General features: G+C 45.7%; 1 protein-coding gene across 3 annotated transcripts in view; it reads right to left on the reverse strand.

Moving 5' to 3' along the window:
* Positions 1–15,694, reverse strand: part of LOC138531401 (carcinoembryonic antigen-related cell adhesion molecule 6-like) — a 338,712-nt gene that overhangs the window by 81,113 nt on the left and 241,905 nt on the right. For 2 of the 3 annotated variants that reach the window (XM_069640988.1, XM_069640989.1), the window contains exon 5: positions 2,391–2,535. In XM_069640988.1, the coding sequence (XP_069497089.1) occupies positions 2,391–2,535 (145 nt within the window). Of the gene's footprint in view, positions 1–2,390; positions 2,536–3,457; positions 3,710–15,694 lie in introns of those variants that run through there. The other variant, XM_069640990.1, reaches the window with a different exon arrangement.

Below are 15,694 nucleotides of genomic sequence, written 5' to 3' on the forward strand. Positions count from 1 at the left end.
CACACAGTTTTTGGTAGAGAGATGAGCAGCCAGGCTTATCTCAAGGGGGAATGTGAGCTTGTAAAGGTGTTACACAGAGGTTTATGATTACAAGTATTCTGAAAGACACTTATCCTCAAGGTTTCTTGTTAAAACACTTATTAATTTATTACAGTCAGTTAGAAAACATTCACTAAAAGGAGGCAATCGACATCACACAAAAATATACTACAGTACTTCACACTAACTGGTTCTGAAACATTTAAACTACTTTGAAGTAGGAGCAAAATGGCATTCAGAGCATTTGAAGTAGGAGCAAAAAGGCATAAGGTAATAAAACGAAAAATAGAGTTACTTTGAAACAGTGAAAATAGTTTGAGTTCACCAGAGGAGTTGATTTAATGCAAAAGGTAGGCCAAAGTCAGTGGACATGTGTCTTGTATAGGTAAAAACGGTTCTGGTATTTAAACGGAAAAGTCTTTGCCATGGTTCTCAGAAGTAGTTCACAGAAGACAGGTTCATATGTCGAGTCACAAGCTGACTAGGCCTGTAAATTGTCAAAGTTGTACGCACTTTCACAGTGAGAGGTAAGATCGCTCGATCGGCTTTTCACAGTACCCTATTTTGAAGAAAAAGATGCAGCTGAAGACTTCTGTTCCTGGCAGTTCCTGCAGATCTTGCTGCTCCTGACCCTCAGTCATGGGGACAAGAGGGAGGATGTCGGGGGACTCCTGCACTGCACAGAGACTGGTCACAAAGCTGACAAACTGACAAATCTTCGATTCTGGTCGCTGTTTTAGAGCACACATACTGGTGTCCTTCTCCCTGGTTATTCGGTTTCCTGCAGCACTCTCAGCAAAATACAACCAGCTCCAAGAATGGTGTCCAGGTGGCTTACGAGTTGATTGGTCGCACCAATTCAAAGGGAGAAGTCGTCCTTGAAGGGCTTCTCTTTCGAGATGAACTTGGCGATTCGGACGTGCAGCAGGGCTTCACCGGGCAAACCAACGGTCTAGGAGTTGCAGAAGCCATCCTCTTCCAGCTCGTCTTCGGTTCTTTCGTTCCAGTGGTCGACTCTGCCTTCCAAGCCAAGAGACTCACATTTTAAACAGTTTTCTCCCATTCATTCCAGCCTAGCTGCCACTCACCCAGCAGGGTGCCTGTCCTTGCCGGACAGTCAGCCAGCCAATCACACCAGAGTGCATTTGGGTTTCCTAGGAGACTAAGCACTGGGAGTTTTGGGGACTTCCCTCACTTCCTGCTCACCCCAGACACTCAGGCGCCAGAGGCAGTCTTCATTCCTGAAGCCCACCAGGCGCAGGAACAAAGGGACCAAACCTGGTTAGGTGCGCAGAGACAAACTCTGGAAGGACCTTTCCAAAAATAAATGGCGAAAAAAGAAGACCGGGACCTGTTTAAACAAATGGGGCTCAGACGCCATCTTGAAAAACATGGCTCCCGCAATTTAACGCTACCGGTGTTCTAGGTTGGGAAAAATCATGGTAGTTTGTTGTAAAACCACTGCCACCTGCCATTTCGAGAGGAAAGGGTAGCATTTGACTGCTACATGAGTTTCTAGACATAGGGGATACTAAGTAACCCTTACAGCACTCTATGGTAAGATAGTGTGTGCTGGGTCTAGGAATTTGGAAAGACTAGTAAAGTCAATTTCACTTTACTTTCTCTGGGAAACAGTAGTTTATCCCAGACAAGGTATTTAAACCTTGGGACAGCTTAAAAGGCTTCCCTGTGTCACTGCACTGAGGGTGCTGTGTGACACATATGAAAAGCTGATGCCTATGGAGTTGTCTAAAACTCCAAAATCAAAGAAGATAAACACAGAAAACAAACAGAATTACAAAGTTAAAAGTCCCAAAGTTTAGCAAAAGAGCTGGACGGCTCTAAGGTAGAGGGAATTAGCACAGATATGAGAAATCTCCCTAACACAATTCATGCTGGTTCTATTCATTCTATTCTCTGTTTCAAATATTCAATTGCCCTTTTCAATGTACAAGGCTCCTTGTTCTTGATTTTAATCTGTATCATTCCAATGTGGGTGGGTGAGTGCCTTCTTGTGTTTTATTAACCTTATTGTTAACCCCTTAACTGCCAGGCTATTATGCAAGTCTAAGCAAAAAGGACGAGCATACTTGTCCTTGGCACTTAGCAATGCAGTCCATGTACTGCTCTATTGAAAAGCCATAGAGAGAGCCTGTTTCCGGTGGCCAAGTCTGCAATTTAAACAGCGCTGCACAATACAGTGCTTGGAAGTTTCCATTCCTAAGAGAGAACCATTCATGCTGGAGTGGTTGTCTGCCAAAGAAAGAAATACCCTCAAGGAGGCATGTGGAGCTGGAGCTGCACTGCGTCTGTCGTAGTGTGCTCTAACAGTGAGTTCTGTGAGTACTTACAATGCCATGGTGCGTTTTTTCCTACGGAAGTACACCGATGCTCCAACCAGGACCACAGCCACCAGGACTGCAATCACAATGCCTGCAATAGCAGCTGGGTACAAACGAGGTGAAGCAGGGCGTTCATCAGTCTCAGGCACAGCATCTAACCAAGAAAAGACAAAAAGAGGGAGAGGGAGTGATGTTACAAATGTACATAGTAGAACAAAACGAAGCCTATTCTTATCATACGCTCCTTGCAGTAGGAGTCTGTTAAGGTGTTATAAAGCATCTTCCACACAATCCCTGCTGCTCTTCACTATTACACACACTACTCTTGATGACCCATACCATGCCACAGGCTCCACTATCATAATTATTTCCTGTGATAAACTTCTCCATTAACATCACCATGTATAGGCACTACTGGTAACACAGTAATACCATCTCACCAGAGCAATACAAGTGTTCAATCAGAGAGCAAATTATCACAGTCCACTGTCTCATGTGTCTGTGCTGGACCATTCAAAGGTTCTGTGACTGTTCATTAGCACCCGGCGTGGATGCACAGTGCAAAAGCAAAACAAAAAGGTGATGGCTGGAAGGTTTTGAATTAATCATAACCACGGGCAAATCAAGCTTGTCCCACCCTAAAAGGGGCAGTACAACCCTGAACTCCTAGGTCTCATCCCCTCTGTATGAGACCACACGCATCTCCAGACATGTTTCGGCCTTGTTGGGCATCATCAGTGAGGAGCTGCTTGGGTCTCTAGGCCCAGCAGGCTCAGGACCGACATCTAGGCCCTAATTCAATGTATACTGCCGTGCACGGGTCTTCATATTTCAAAGTATAGTGGAGTATAGGTGAAAGCCCTTAGGTAAATGCTATGATAGGGCCATGCCTTGATTCTGTGTATACTAAAATGAGGAGGGTTTCACCAAATAGAATTTGGAAAAAGAAAGTAGGAGGAAACATTCAAAATGACTTTTCGTAATAAGCATGGAGAAGTGTGCTTTTTCCTATCAACGTTATCACATTTCAGTCTCCCCCTTGAAAAGTTACATCACTTTTAAAATAACACACAATGCAAGATGTGGTACAATTTATTAGACAAAGTTAAAATATTATGCTGAGGTGATACAATGATTTAGCTTTCAATGTCGCATAGATGGCTTCAGTAGATGGTGCAAAGTCAAGTCCATAGAAAGAAGGACCCCCTGATCAGTTTATTCTCCAAGCAGAAAACGAGCATTTTCAGGTTAAAGTCCTTTGGATGAAGCAATAATATGCTTGGGTGCAGGTTTGGAAAGGCCGCCTTCGCTAAAGAACCAGAAGACTGCTGGAAGGAAGAAACAGGGCAGTTTTACTTAGAATAGTCCACATTTCTAGCTGATAGCTGCATTTTAAGAAAACTAATCTTATTCACTTGTTAATGTTGAATATAATATATTCTCACTTAGGCAGACTTAAAGTTGGTACCAGTGATTTTATAAAATGACTGCTACTTTTAGAAACATATTTAAATTAACGTTTTAAAAATAGACAATGGTTCCAAATTCCGTTAACTTCAGACCGAAAGAAAAAAGTCTCCTCTGTGACCTTCTTCAACCTGTTTCCTTCAGTCCTTAAGACTCCCCATCTACACCAATGTCTCTGATGAATCCATTGGTAGCTCCAGTCGCCAGAGACACACACTAAGCTTAGCCCAAAACGAAACAGATCCTTGATACAATTTCAAAAGCTACTCTTGGAAGATGCCTTCAAAAGGAGCCAAAAATGCAAGCCTTCAAAAACCCAGGCCCTGTCATGCTCTGTGCACTTAACTAAGTCCCTTTTAGTTCCCTTGGCAACACCCGGACATCCATTTGCTACATTTTCCTATCCTCGGATATTCTGCCCAGACTCGTTCAAAGGGTGGTTATTACTTCTCTCCAAGGAACAAAGGTGCAATCCCTCTTCCCCAGCAAACTACCAACCAAAACCCATTCCTACTTTTAGTGAGAAAAATACTAACCAGCTACTGTACTAGAATGCAAACACAATTCTTTGCCTTGGCAGGCAGAGTTCGGGCCAAAGAGAAGCACATAAATCAGATTCTGCAACACCTAAGAAGATGCACTTCTGAACCTCATCTCAAATTAATAGTTGCATGATACCGTAGAGCACACATCCTGCTGTTTATACTGAAAGAACACATAGATATCAAGGCAGATGCTGTAAAATTGATCAAATCCCTTCCTCAAAGAATGTTCTGTTGGGGTCAATGTGTGCCTCAGCTGTTTGCCCTTCCAAGAGGAGACCCAAGAGGTTCAACCTTGTTACAAAGTCCCATCTCTGAGGCCTGGAAATAGGGTTAGAGGGACCCCAGCGACCCAGGAGGTCCCCCACTCTATGATGCCAATGACAGAGGTGGTATAGAGAGGATACCTTAGAGCCTCTGCCCGATTCCCAACTGCTCTTCTTAGGCCACTTCCTTCTACATGTCCAAACGCTCAAAACATTCCTATATGTGTAAGCGATATTCAATCAACACTACAGCTAAGTCAATGCCTAGTCTGGGATGCTGAGGAAAAACCTTATTGGTGTATTTTTATGTCCAGTTCAGTACTCTGGATGACAACCCTTGTATAACACCCCCCTCTTAGAATCCCCCTGTCCCCACTGAACCAAGAAGTAGGTTTGTTTTGCAAATTAAAAGGTTTATTTGAAAAATTAAACAATGTATATGTGTCACACTTTTATAACAAATAAATATCTGATAGTACACTTAGACATATGATGTGGATCCACAATGGGTAATGTTACAGTGGTACACTTGATTACTTAGGAGTAGTATAGAGGATGAGGTAGCTGAAATGCTTTATGGTTTCAAGGAAATGCAAGGTGGAATAAATGCAGTACAGAAAATAAACTGATATGGTTTCACAAGAGATAATATGTTCACTTTTCCCCTGGTGGCAATTCACCCACCCCCCTATATGCAATGCAAGGAGATGGAGGTAACACACACAGTCTTCGGGAATACAATCAAATACAATACGGAATTCAGTTCCCCCCCCCAGCAAGCTTAGAGGAAACAGGCAGAAGTTTGAAACACAGGCCCAAAATGCTTTTAAATGTGATGGCAATGGATGGAAAAATGTGCTAACTGATTTTAATTCCCTCTAGAGATTCAGGGTGAGTGAGAGATGCTTGTTGGTATTAGTTCAGGCTCACTTTAGCAATGCTCTATGAGTTATTACCAGGTTGCAAACTGATTTTTAACAAAGGAAAGAATGGAGCTGCTATTTTGACAAGTGGAGAAATTGAGCCAAAATCGCAAATCGCGGTAAATTCCGCGAGTGCGTAAATCGCGATTGCGGAAAAAGTATAGGGAGTAGGAATAGGTTCTAGGTTTGTTGGAAAGCATAGAATCACAGATTTAAAATGAAAGTTAAATTTCGTTCCTAGCCCAAACGGTTCCAGAGATACGGACAATTTAATAAAGGTAGATTTTCAGATTTAAAGTAAAACTCAAAATGACAGGTGACAGCTTGCAGCTGCAGAATTGACAGGTGACAGTTGTGCAGCTTTAAAAATGACAGATGACACAAATTATAGGAGGCAGTTCTACTTAGGTTAAACTAGCTTGAATTAGATTATTTTAACTAAGAGATTGGTTCTGCACAGTTCAGCTAGGTACTCACAATATAAATTTGAAATAGGCTTCGTCACGGATCTGGTCAACACGTCCGGCGGTGGTTCTGCATGCTCGGCGGGTCAATCAGGCACCGGTTCTGCTCACAGCGATCCAGATCTCTGGTTCTGCTCACAGCGGTCTGGGTCAAGTGGATTCTGGATGTAACACTGCTTTCTGGGTACTGGCAAAGGTTCTTGGCAAAGAATTCAGACAGCTCTTCCGGCTGTGGAATAGTTTGCAAATTATTTTAAGGATGCTGAGGCCTGCTGAGAAGAGTTCTCAGTTTGTCGGTTTAGGCCCTTGCTTTAAGTTCTGAAGTAAATTTCTGGTCTCTGAAGATTGATGGATGTGAAGTCTGGAGTCTCCCGGCAGAGCGGTCCGCAGAAAATGGAATTGCATGTCCCCTACCTGGGTTTCTGTTGCCCTTTTTATGTGTTTTGAAAATGGGTGTGTGCCTGGGCCTAGCTAAGCCTGCCCCTCTCACTTATCATTGGCCCAATTCTCCCCTCTCCCATGATTGGGGGAAGGAAATGGATTGTCATCATGATGAGGTCTGTTTATGGGTCAGAGGATCCTCCCCTGGTCAATTTGCACACAAATCTATTTCTGACCCAAATACATATTTATCTATGTACCATTTTTCTAATATTATAGATCCAGTTAACATATTTTCTGTAGCACCAAACCATCTGATCCCTGTCTTTGTACGATGTCGTGTCTACTGATGACAGAATTCTCCCCTTTTCATCCAGATAACGACCTCTAAACCTTTCCAGATTTTACACAAATGTGCACCAGGGATATGGATTACAGATGATTAAGTGTCAGATTTCTAACATGCATACATTTGGAGTAACAACCTTTTTTCCGCTACTATCCCCAGGAACATACCACAGAGTCCTAACACCTCTTAAAATGTGCACAGAAAAATCACAAGAATAATGATATTATTTATATATTTTTGACAGGTCCGTACTATGAATTATCCATCTTTTAAAAGTATGCCCTGGTCAAAAAGGGGTGTGGCTTCCCACATCACATGGTGAAATAACTGGTTTATCCACTTCCCCCAAGCTCAGCTGGCTAGCAGAGGCACTGCCCCTCCCAGTTTCCCCCAATAGGAATCCACTTTACGGCCCCCCAATATAACATTTGCCTGAGTCCAGGACAGGCCTTTGTTCAACTTTCTGCAGTCCCCAGGTCCCCTCCCTTAATTTAATCAGAGAGGTGTCAACTCCTTTTGGCAAGGGGCAGCAGGATGCAGCTAGGCCTGGGAAGAGTGGCTGAGCAGGTTTCAACTCCTGTCAGGGGTAGTTGTCAGGCAGAATCCAGTTTCATTAAGCCAGGTTTCAGCTAAATGTCACTTTTTGTTCCCAGTTTAAATCAAACTTACAATTTTTACATATACATTAAATAATGACTTCCTTCAAGTCATTTCAGAATATAGTTTTACATTGTATCCACCTCTTAGCAAGTCTTTCCTTGGCCTGGTTTTGTTTCATTTGTTCAGTTTTACACAAAAGTCTGGTGGTTTTAAAACGCCGGCTTTCTGATAGTGGTGAGTATCGGTATTGCAAACATTTTTGGGATTAAGAAAATTAATTCCCCACAGTTCTGAGTTGCTTTTTGGCAATCAGCATTGCCATTCCCAATGGTTTCAGGCTACTGGGTGTGTAGCCCAATTGTGGTTTTAGGCAGTGCCCTCCTGTGCTCACAACATAGGCAAAAATGGGTGGCAGCCTATTCTTCATGTTTTCCCTGTGCACACTCTGGGGAGTTCTGGCCATCATGATGTTTTCCATGCCAGTACTGCACAGTTTTATGGTAGGGCTTGGATGCATGGGTAAAAACATCCCACAAGCCCCCCCTCTTGCGATGGCCATTCTGTCCTTTCACTGATGGAACTCGCAAGATCTGGGATGTTCGCCTCCTCTTCTTCCAATTCCATAGATGGCACAGTTCAGCATCTTTTCCTCCCTCCAGTCGATCAATCAGTTCTCCTTGCTGGTCCTGATGGGAAGATTGGGCGATACCCCGGGCCCCTCGGGTCTCTGCTCCCGGTCCCCGGTCATCCTCCTTGTTCATTCTCCATGGTTTCATCTCTCCTAGGATGATAAAGCAAAGCGGCAATACACATTCCTAGACATTTCTTCCCCACCATTGATATGGTGGGGTGGCATATACATTTTATAGTCAAAACTTTTGCGTCCTTATTTTAACCAAAACAAGATACAATTATAAGACATTTTTTTTTCCAAATCATAATATTTTAGAGTCTATATGTGGGATATTTTAGGGTTGGAATTGAATTACTCTGGAGCGGTCCCCTCTGGTATTGCAGAGGACTCCTCCAGTTGTTGCAGAGTGTGTCTGGGATGGAAACACTTTAGCTGATTTATATGGACCCACTTGTCTTCCCCCTCTGCCAAACCGCCTTTGGGGATGCGGATCTTGTAGGCCACAGGGGAGATTTTGTCTATAATTTCAAACGGTCCCTTTCATGTAGGCAAACATTTTCGCTGTTTGGCCTGGTTCCTTTGGGAATTGTATAGATAGACCCAGTCCCCCACAGTATATTCCTTCCTGGTGGTCTTCAGGTCGTAGTGGGTTTTCATGCTATCAGCTGATCTTTCTAGATTCTGCTGAGCATAGGCAAAAGCATGCTGAAGGTGTTTCCTTAAATTCTCCACATACTCATGAGTTGTGGAGGCATTTATCAGTGTCTGCTCTTGAGTCCTGTAGAGCAAATGCTGGGGAAGCACCATCTTGCGTCCAGTCATCAACTCAAATGGTGACATTTTAGTTGCAGATGAAGGGGTAGATCTGATGGCCATTGGGACCAGAGGTAATCGGTTATCCCAACTTGGCCCAGAATCTGCCACAAACTTTTTTAATATGCTCACAATGGTTCGGTTGTATCTCTGCACTGCTCCAGAAGAAGCTGGCCTGTAAGCAATGTGTAGCTTCCTTTTAACCCGCAGCATCTCCCACATCTTTGTCATTAATTCACTGGTGAAGTGGCTACCTCTGTCTGACTCAATACTTTGAGGTAGACCAAAACGGGAAAAGATGTGGTTAATCATCAGGGCAGCTGCTGTTTCTGCCTTGCAATTTGGGGCTGGGAGACATTCCACCCACTTGGTAAACAAGCATGTAACAGTCAACATGTACTTGTTTTCTCTAGACGAGCGAATTACAGGGCCTAAAAAGTCGATTTGCAAATCTGACCATGGCAGTGTCATCCCCCTCTTTTGGAGAGGCGCACGGTGTGTGAGGGATGATGGCTAAAATTGTGCACACACAAGACATCCCTTCAAGTATTGGTCGAGGTCCTGTCCCATGTGTGGCCAGTATGCAACCTCTCTTAAGATTTCCAGTGTTGTGTGAAACCCCCTATGACCGGCGGTGGCCGCATCATAGGCGTGACTTAACATCAGGCTTCAGAATGAAGTAGGGACCACCCACTGATCATGGCCAGCTTGGGATTTCCTTACCAACAAACCGTCTTGGATTCAGAACCTTTTTGGACATTTCATCAACACTCTTAGGTCCTCTTTCCCAATGTAATCGGTATCCGTCAGGGGAAAGGTCTCAGGGTCCTCAATGTGTTGCTAAAACGTACCAATTATTGGATCCCCCTTCTGAGCTGTAATCAAATCAGCATCAGGGGTCTCCTTACTCCATTGTGCAGTTGAAAGATCATTGTGAGCATTGGTCTGGGACCTACTGATAGCAGTGACCTGGATTTCCCCCAGCAGGGACTCTATCTCTATTAGATCCCCTTGGATGGCCCCGGTTTTGGCCAGCTGATCAGCTAAGTCATTTCCAGTTTTGTCTGGTCCCTCTACTTTGGAATGACCCTTGATCTTTTTCCAGTAGATGGTCATCCCATTCGAGGTGACCAGATCATCAATATTTTGGATTAACTTCCCATGTTTCAGGGGTTTGTTATTAGCACATAACATGCCTCTGGTTTTCCAATTAACCAGGTGCTCCACGAACCCGTTCCGTACATAATCTGAATCGATGATTATGACCAGTTCGTGGAGTTGATGTTGGACAGCAGTGAGGATGGCCTGATGCACAGCCATCAACTCTGCCACCTGACTACTTCGGGGACCAATTTTGTATCCAGCAGAGGGTTCTGGAAACTCTTTCACCCAGGCATTCCCTACGCCGGCCAGCAGTTCTTTCTCCCCGTTGTTGTCAACATGGTACGAGCATCCATCCACATAGACAGTGGGCATTCCCTCACACTTGTCTTCTTCAAAGACTTTGTGTGGGGAATTAAGGTATGCCTCCATGTTGTCCTTGATTGTTAGACTTTCGTCCTCGAGACAGTTTTCTCTGGCACAATCATGCAAGTCAGCCAGACCTTGCGCGAGGGGACTCTTCTTGTTTTGGCCATATCTGACCTCCACAGGAAAGCCTTGCATTGACAGAATCCAGGAAGTAATTCGGGAATTACTCACATTTCCGGCCCGGATTCTGTCACTTTGGAGATATTGCAGAGGCTGGTGTGGAGTCTCCACTATGATGTGTTCCCCCTGGATAAACGGGTGGTAATTCTTCAATGCCCACACCGTTGCCAGGAGTGCCTTCTCACAATTGTTGAATTTTTCCTCCACAGAGGATAAAGTTTTGCTCGCATAGGAGATTACATTATTGACCTTGTCATGCTTTTGGTATAATACTGCCGTCAAGCACGTATTAGAGAAACCTGTCTCCAGGAAGAACTCCTTGTTTCTGACAGGGTAAGATAGGCAAGGCGCTTGTGAGAGGCTTCTTTTGAGTTGTCTTACTGCCTCGGATTGTTCTGGACCCCATTCCCACTCGACCCCCCCCCTTCAAGAGATGAATCAGATGTCTAGTGATCTCTGCGTAGCCTTCAATGAACTTTCTGCTGTAATTAGTCAGTCCAAGGAGGCTCCTTAGTTCCCGCAGAGTTGTGGGGTCCTTCAGTTTCTGGAGTGCTTCCACTTTCTTTTCTTGGGGACAGAGACCCTGAGGAGTAATCTCATGCCCCAAGAAATTAACACGGGTTCTACACCACTGTGCCTTCTGAAAGGAAAGTTTTGCTCCGGCGGCCCTCAACTGTGTCAGAACATAACGGATCTCCGCTATGTGTTCCTCCACAGATGAACTTAAGCCAGGATACCCCTCGCACCCAAGTCGGGCATGGCCTTATGTAAGAAAATGTTGAATTCATTGCCGGAGTTGAGGTAACCAAAGGGAGTCCGTGTCCAGGTGTACTGCTGGCCCCCAAAGGTAAAAGCCAGTTTGTATTGGTCCTCCCTACTGACAGGCATGGTCCAGTATCCATTGGTCAGGTCTATTGCAGTGAATACTTGTGACCCATGAATCTGGGCCAGCCCTTGGTCAATGTAGGGCAGAGGCCATCGGGAAGTATGGACCTGTTTGTTGAGCTCCCTAAGGTCGGCGCAGAGTCTCCACTGGCCGTTTGGCTTCAATATTCCCAGCACCGGATTATTGAAGGTGCTGTGTACTGGACGGATTATTCCCCGGGACTCAAGGTTCTTAATTATTTCAGTAAGGGACTCCATGGATGCGAGAGGCAAACGATATTGCTTCACAAACACTGGAGTTATTCCAGGGTCCGTGGGAATTGTTGTGGTGTGGATGTCGGTGCGACCACAGTCATATGAGTCTACCGCAAAGAGATCTTGGAAATCCAAGAAAACTTGTTTCAACTTTTGCTTCTGTTCCAGAGTCAGACAGGCATCAGCTAGGTTGACTATCTCTTCCACCATCTGCCTGAAGCCTGGAAAGACTTCTGGTTTTGCTATCTCAGCGGACTCCTCCAGCTGGGTGGAGAAGTCCCTGGTCAGAGTGCTGATTTGGACTGGAGGCTTCAGGTGGGAAAGGCAGCCCTCATGGACCTGGAAAATCACCTCATCCCTCCCGAAGTCACAAGTCACATCTTCCTTACCATATGGGCTCGAAGTGTACACCAGGAAGTTACCCCCGTGCCGGGAGAAAATCCTGTCTGGTGTTGTGTTGTCTTCACTGTCACTGTCAAAACAGTTCTTGGGGATCGGTCCTAACAGTTCATTTCCTAAATCAATGGAGAAATGTCGGTCATCAACCGCCATTCCAATAATGGTGCCTGCGGCTAGAGTAATACTCTTTAAGTCACTGTTATCCACCTCTATTGGAATGGTGTCATGTTCTATGTTGACTAATGGTGTTGGGTTTACCCCCAACCGTTGCTGTTGGAGAGCAGCATTTAGATGAATATAAGCATCAGGGTTTTTCAATTTTTGTCCTCTTTTAACTTTCACTCCCAGGGAGAATTGTCGGGTCCTTTCTGGGATGGTGACTTCCTCTTTAATCTGAATTTCAACTGCCTAAGGTAGCAATTGAGCTGACCTAAATGCTTTTTCTGAATCATCAAAGCCCATGGGATTATCCGCTAATTGGGACCAAGCTTTGAAGTTTATTAGATCCAAACTAATGGCGAAGCGATTGAGAATGTCACTGCCTAAGTAAAAGGCGGCAGTGACGTCTCGCACGACCCAACAATTATGGACTATGCTCTTGTTGCCAATGGAGATTTTGAGCATACACCTGCTTGACAGGAGATGTTTGGAATTGGGTGCTTCCAGGTCCATTTCCCATTTGTCTATCAGTTTGAATGTGGGAATGGCTGGATCTTTTGGGGGTTGGCGTACATGGCTTCGCTGATGAAGCTCTTACCGTTGTTCACACACACTTGAGCGAGAACAGAGTCCTTCCCATCATTTAACTGAACAGGGATTAACAACTGCTCTCCAATTTGCTGAATATCAGCCAGGCTCTGAGCTGATTTCACATCTTTCTGGACTATAGGAGTGGGAGTTTCTGATTGTGGATTAGTAAAGAATTTCAGGGTATTTCCTTCCAGTGTGGAATACCACCTTAAACTGGAAGGAAGGTTTATTTTCAGAAATAGAGAGGACCCCCCATCACTAGTCTGTTGTCCTACTGCTATTACTGTCACGTCTGGAATTTGGTTGTTCTGGAAGTGAAATTCTACTTGGTCAGATTTTTGTTCAACCATGTGGCAGGTGCCATTTAAACTAACATGGTTGACACTCTGTTTTAATTTTATTGGTCGGCTAGTCTGGGTCCAGAGGACCTTGTTTACACAATCTATTAGGGGTGACAACCTTCTCAGGAGGTTGTTCCCTAGTAAACAAGGGGTGCCCTCTGGAGTCACTACTATGACCGGGTGTTTCACCTTGTGTCGCCCAATTTTGATGTCCAAATCTGCAGTCCCCTCGACAGAAATTTCCTTCCTGTCAAAGTTCTGCAGTTGTCCAGGAAGAGAGGTGAGAGGAATACGGTAATTCTCCCCCCTTCCTGCATTTAGTTCATCAAAGGCCCTTTTGGACAGAAGGGTAGCTTGGGATCCAGTGTCCACCAGTGCCGAAATTGTACCCTGCCCCTGTACTTGTACCGGGGCATAATATCTTCCCTCCTTCTCCTCAAAGGGACACAGCTAATGCCCATTTTTGGACAACTGGTTGGCTAACTTTCTGGTTTTGGACATTGCTAGCGAAGAGATTTGGGCAGAATTCTGTGGAGAGCCTTGGGAATCTGAAAGAAAAAGTTGGCAACTGGAGATCAGAGCCATTGTGGGTTCCCCTGGTTCTGGTTCTGGGCCGCTGTAATGCTCACCTGGCTCCCACGGAGGCGTTGGTCTAGTCTGGGTTGCTGTGACCTCTTCTAAGGTGATGCGCAGGGTTCGGAAGATGGTCTGGACCGGGTCCCCAAATCTGGCTTGTCTGGCTCGCAGAAGTATTCTTCTGTAGGCGAAAATAGGGGATTAACTGTCTGCGGGGTAATGCAATCGGCCTCCCACTTTCCCCTCTCTCCCTCCTCAAAACCCTTCTGTGATTCCCCGTAGCGTCTCACCTTAGGGTCTGGAAGGACGAGCTCTCCATCCTGCTTCTGATGCAGGGGCGTGTTGGTATCCCGTTACTTCACTGGATTTTCGGATTGGTGAGAACCAAACTTGCTTGGCTTCCAGGTAAGTTTTTTGATAAGAGGTTCCCCTTGTGTCCATGCATTAATGTACTAATGCTAGTATCTTTTTCCCCATAGGGGCCGGGGTACGGAATGCCGGGGAACAGGCACCGACCCGAGATGAGAGGTGAAATACTTGTAGAAATCAGGTAAGTCTTTAATGAGCGTTTTTTGGTAATGTCTTTTCATTCGTTCATTAACGCTGATTTCCTTTTTCCCCTTAGGGGCCGGGGTCCGGAAATGCCAGGATGCGGCACGGACCCGAAATGAAGAGGGAATGAATCAACAGGTAAGTCTTAACATGGAGATTTAGCTTTCCTTATTCCCTTCTCTCTCTCACCTTTTGTTCTTGCCTTTTTCTCCCTAGGTGCTGGGGCGTGACTGCGAAACCGGATGGTCGCTGCTGAACATGGAGGCGCCCTGTAAAGGTGAGTGGAAAGCGGCGCTGCACCGATCGTCGCAATGAGCTTTTAAATAAAAGTCTTCCTTTTCAGGATTGTCGGCGAGAGGTCTCCTGGATGCGGATTTAGCAGGTAAGGACTTTTCCTTCTTCTGTTCTCTGCTTCTCTTCCTTTGCAGGTGATCCAGGATGCTGGCAGGCGTGGCAGAAGTCAGGATGCAGGAGCAGACACGGTGAGCGTCCAGCTGCTAGATGCAGAACAACGCGAAGCACGTGTGGCTGTTCGGGTGGGGTTTAAATAGCCTTGGAAGAAGTTCCAGGTATGTATCCTTCCTCCAATCAGGTGTGTATCCTTCCCCGACCACGCACGGATGGTAAATTAGTCCCACAGGTAAAGTAGTTCTCTTCAGGCCTCAAGGAGGCCGGGATCCTGCAGCATGGTCTGCATCAGGTAAGTGCACCCAAGCACTCCCATAATGAGCCTGGCGCCTATGGCGCCAGGACTGATGTCTTTTATGAGCCTGGCGCCATAGGTGCCAGGATACTGTCCAAAGGGCCCCTACATGGGGTTGCTGGGTCTTTCCTTGGGGACTGGATGTCCGCTTTCAGGGACACAGGGCTTGAACCGGCTCCCCGGGAGCGGGCATCATGATAGCCGCCCCCCCCTTTTTGGAGGCAGCCATCAGGATGGGTTTGACTCATGGGATTTTGGTATTGTTGGTTCTGGGATGAGATGGTGGGAGGTGGTAGCTCAGTCTCCACATCTCCCCAGTCTGAATCGGCATCCCTTGGGACCCATTTTTCCTTGGGAGGAGTTCCCCCATCTCTGAAGGATAAGATCTTTTTCCCAGGATCTTCTGAGGATCCCTCTCCTTCAAATTGGAAGACCTGTACCTCCTCCACAAAGTGGGTCTGTTTGGGTCCTTTGTTTCTCCTACCCCCCCTCTGCTCCTTGGGAGGCAGGCTTTCAGGGGCAGGAGATTTTGTTTCCGGTTCCTGGTTTTCCAGGGGCTGTTTACAAGTTGGGAAGGAAGCTTCCTCCAAGGCTTTACACCCCCCCTTCCCCTTGTGCCTCCTCCCTGGGAACCGGTGGGTTATCGGGGTGCTGCCCCCGTCATTGTTCTGGAGCACCAGGTCCAGAGTTTGTGCATTTTGCGGTGGCATGCTCATCTGAGGGTTCTGTTGAGCCCTCAGTATGTGACCCAGATCTCGTGCCA

The sequence above is a fragment of the Ambystoma mexicanum genome, chromosome 1q, assembly GCF_040938575.1.
Source record: "Ambystoma mexicanum isolate Mex_15411 chromosome 1q, UKY_AmexF1_1, whole genome shotgun sequence".
Classification (NCBI taxonomy): domain Eukaryota; kingdom Metazoa; phylum Chordata; class Amphibia; order Caudata; family Ambystomatidae; genus Ambystoma; species Ambystoma mexicanum.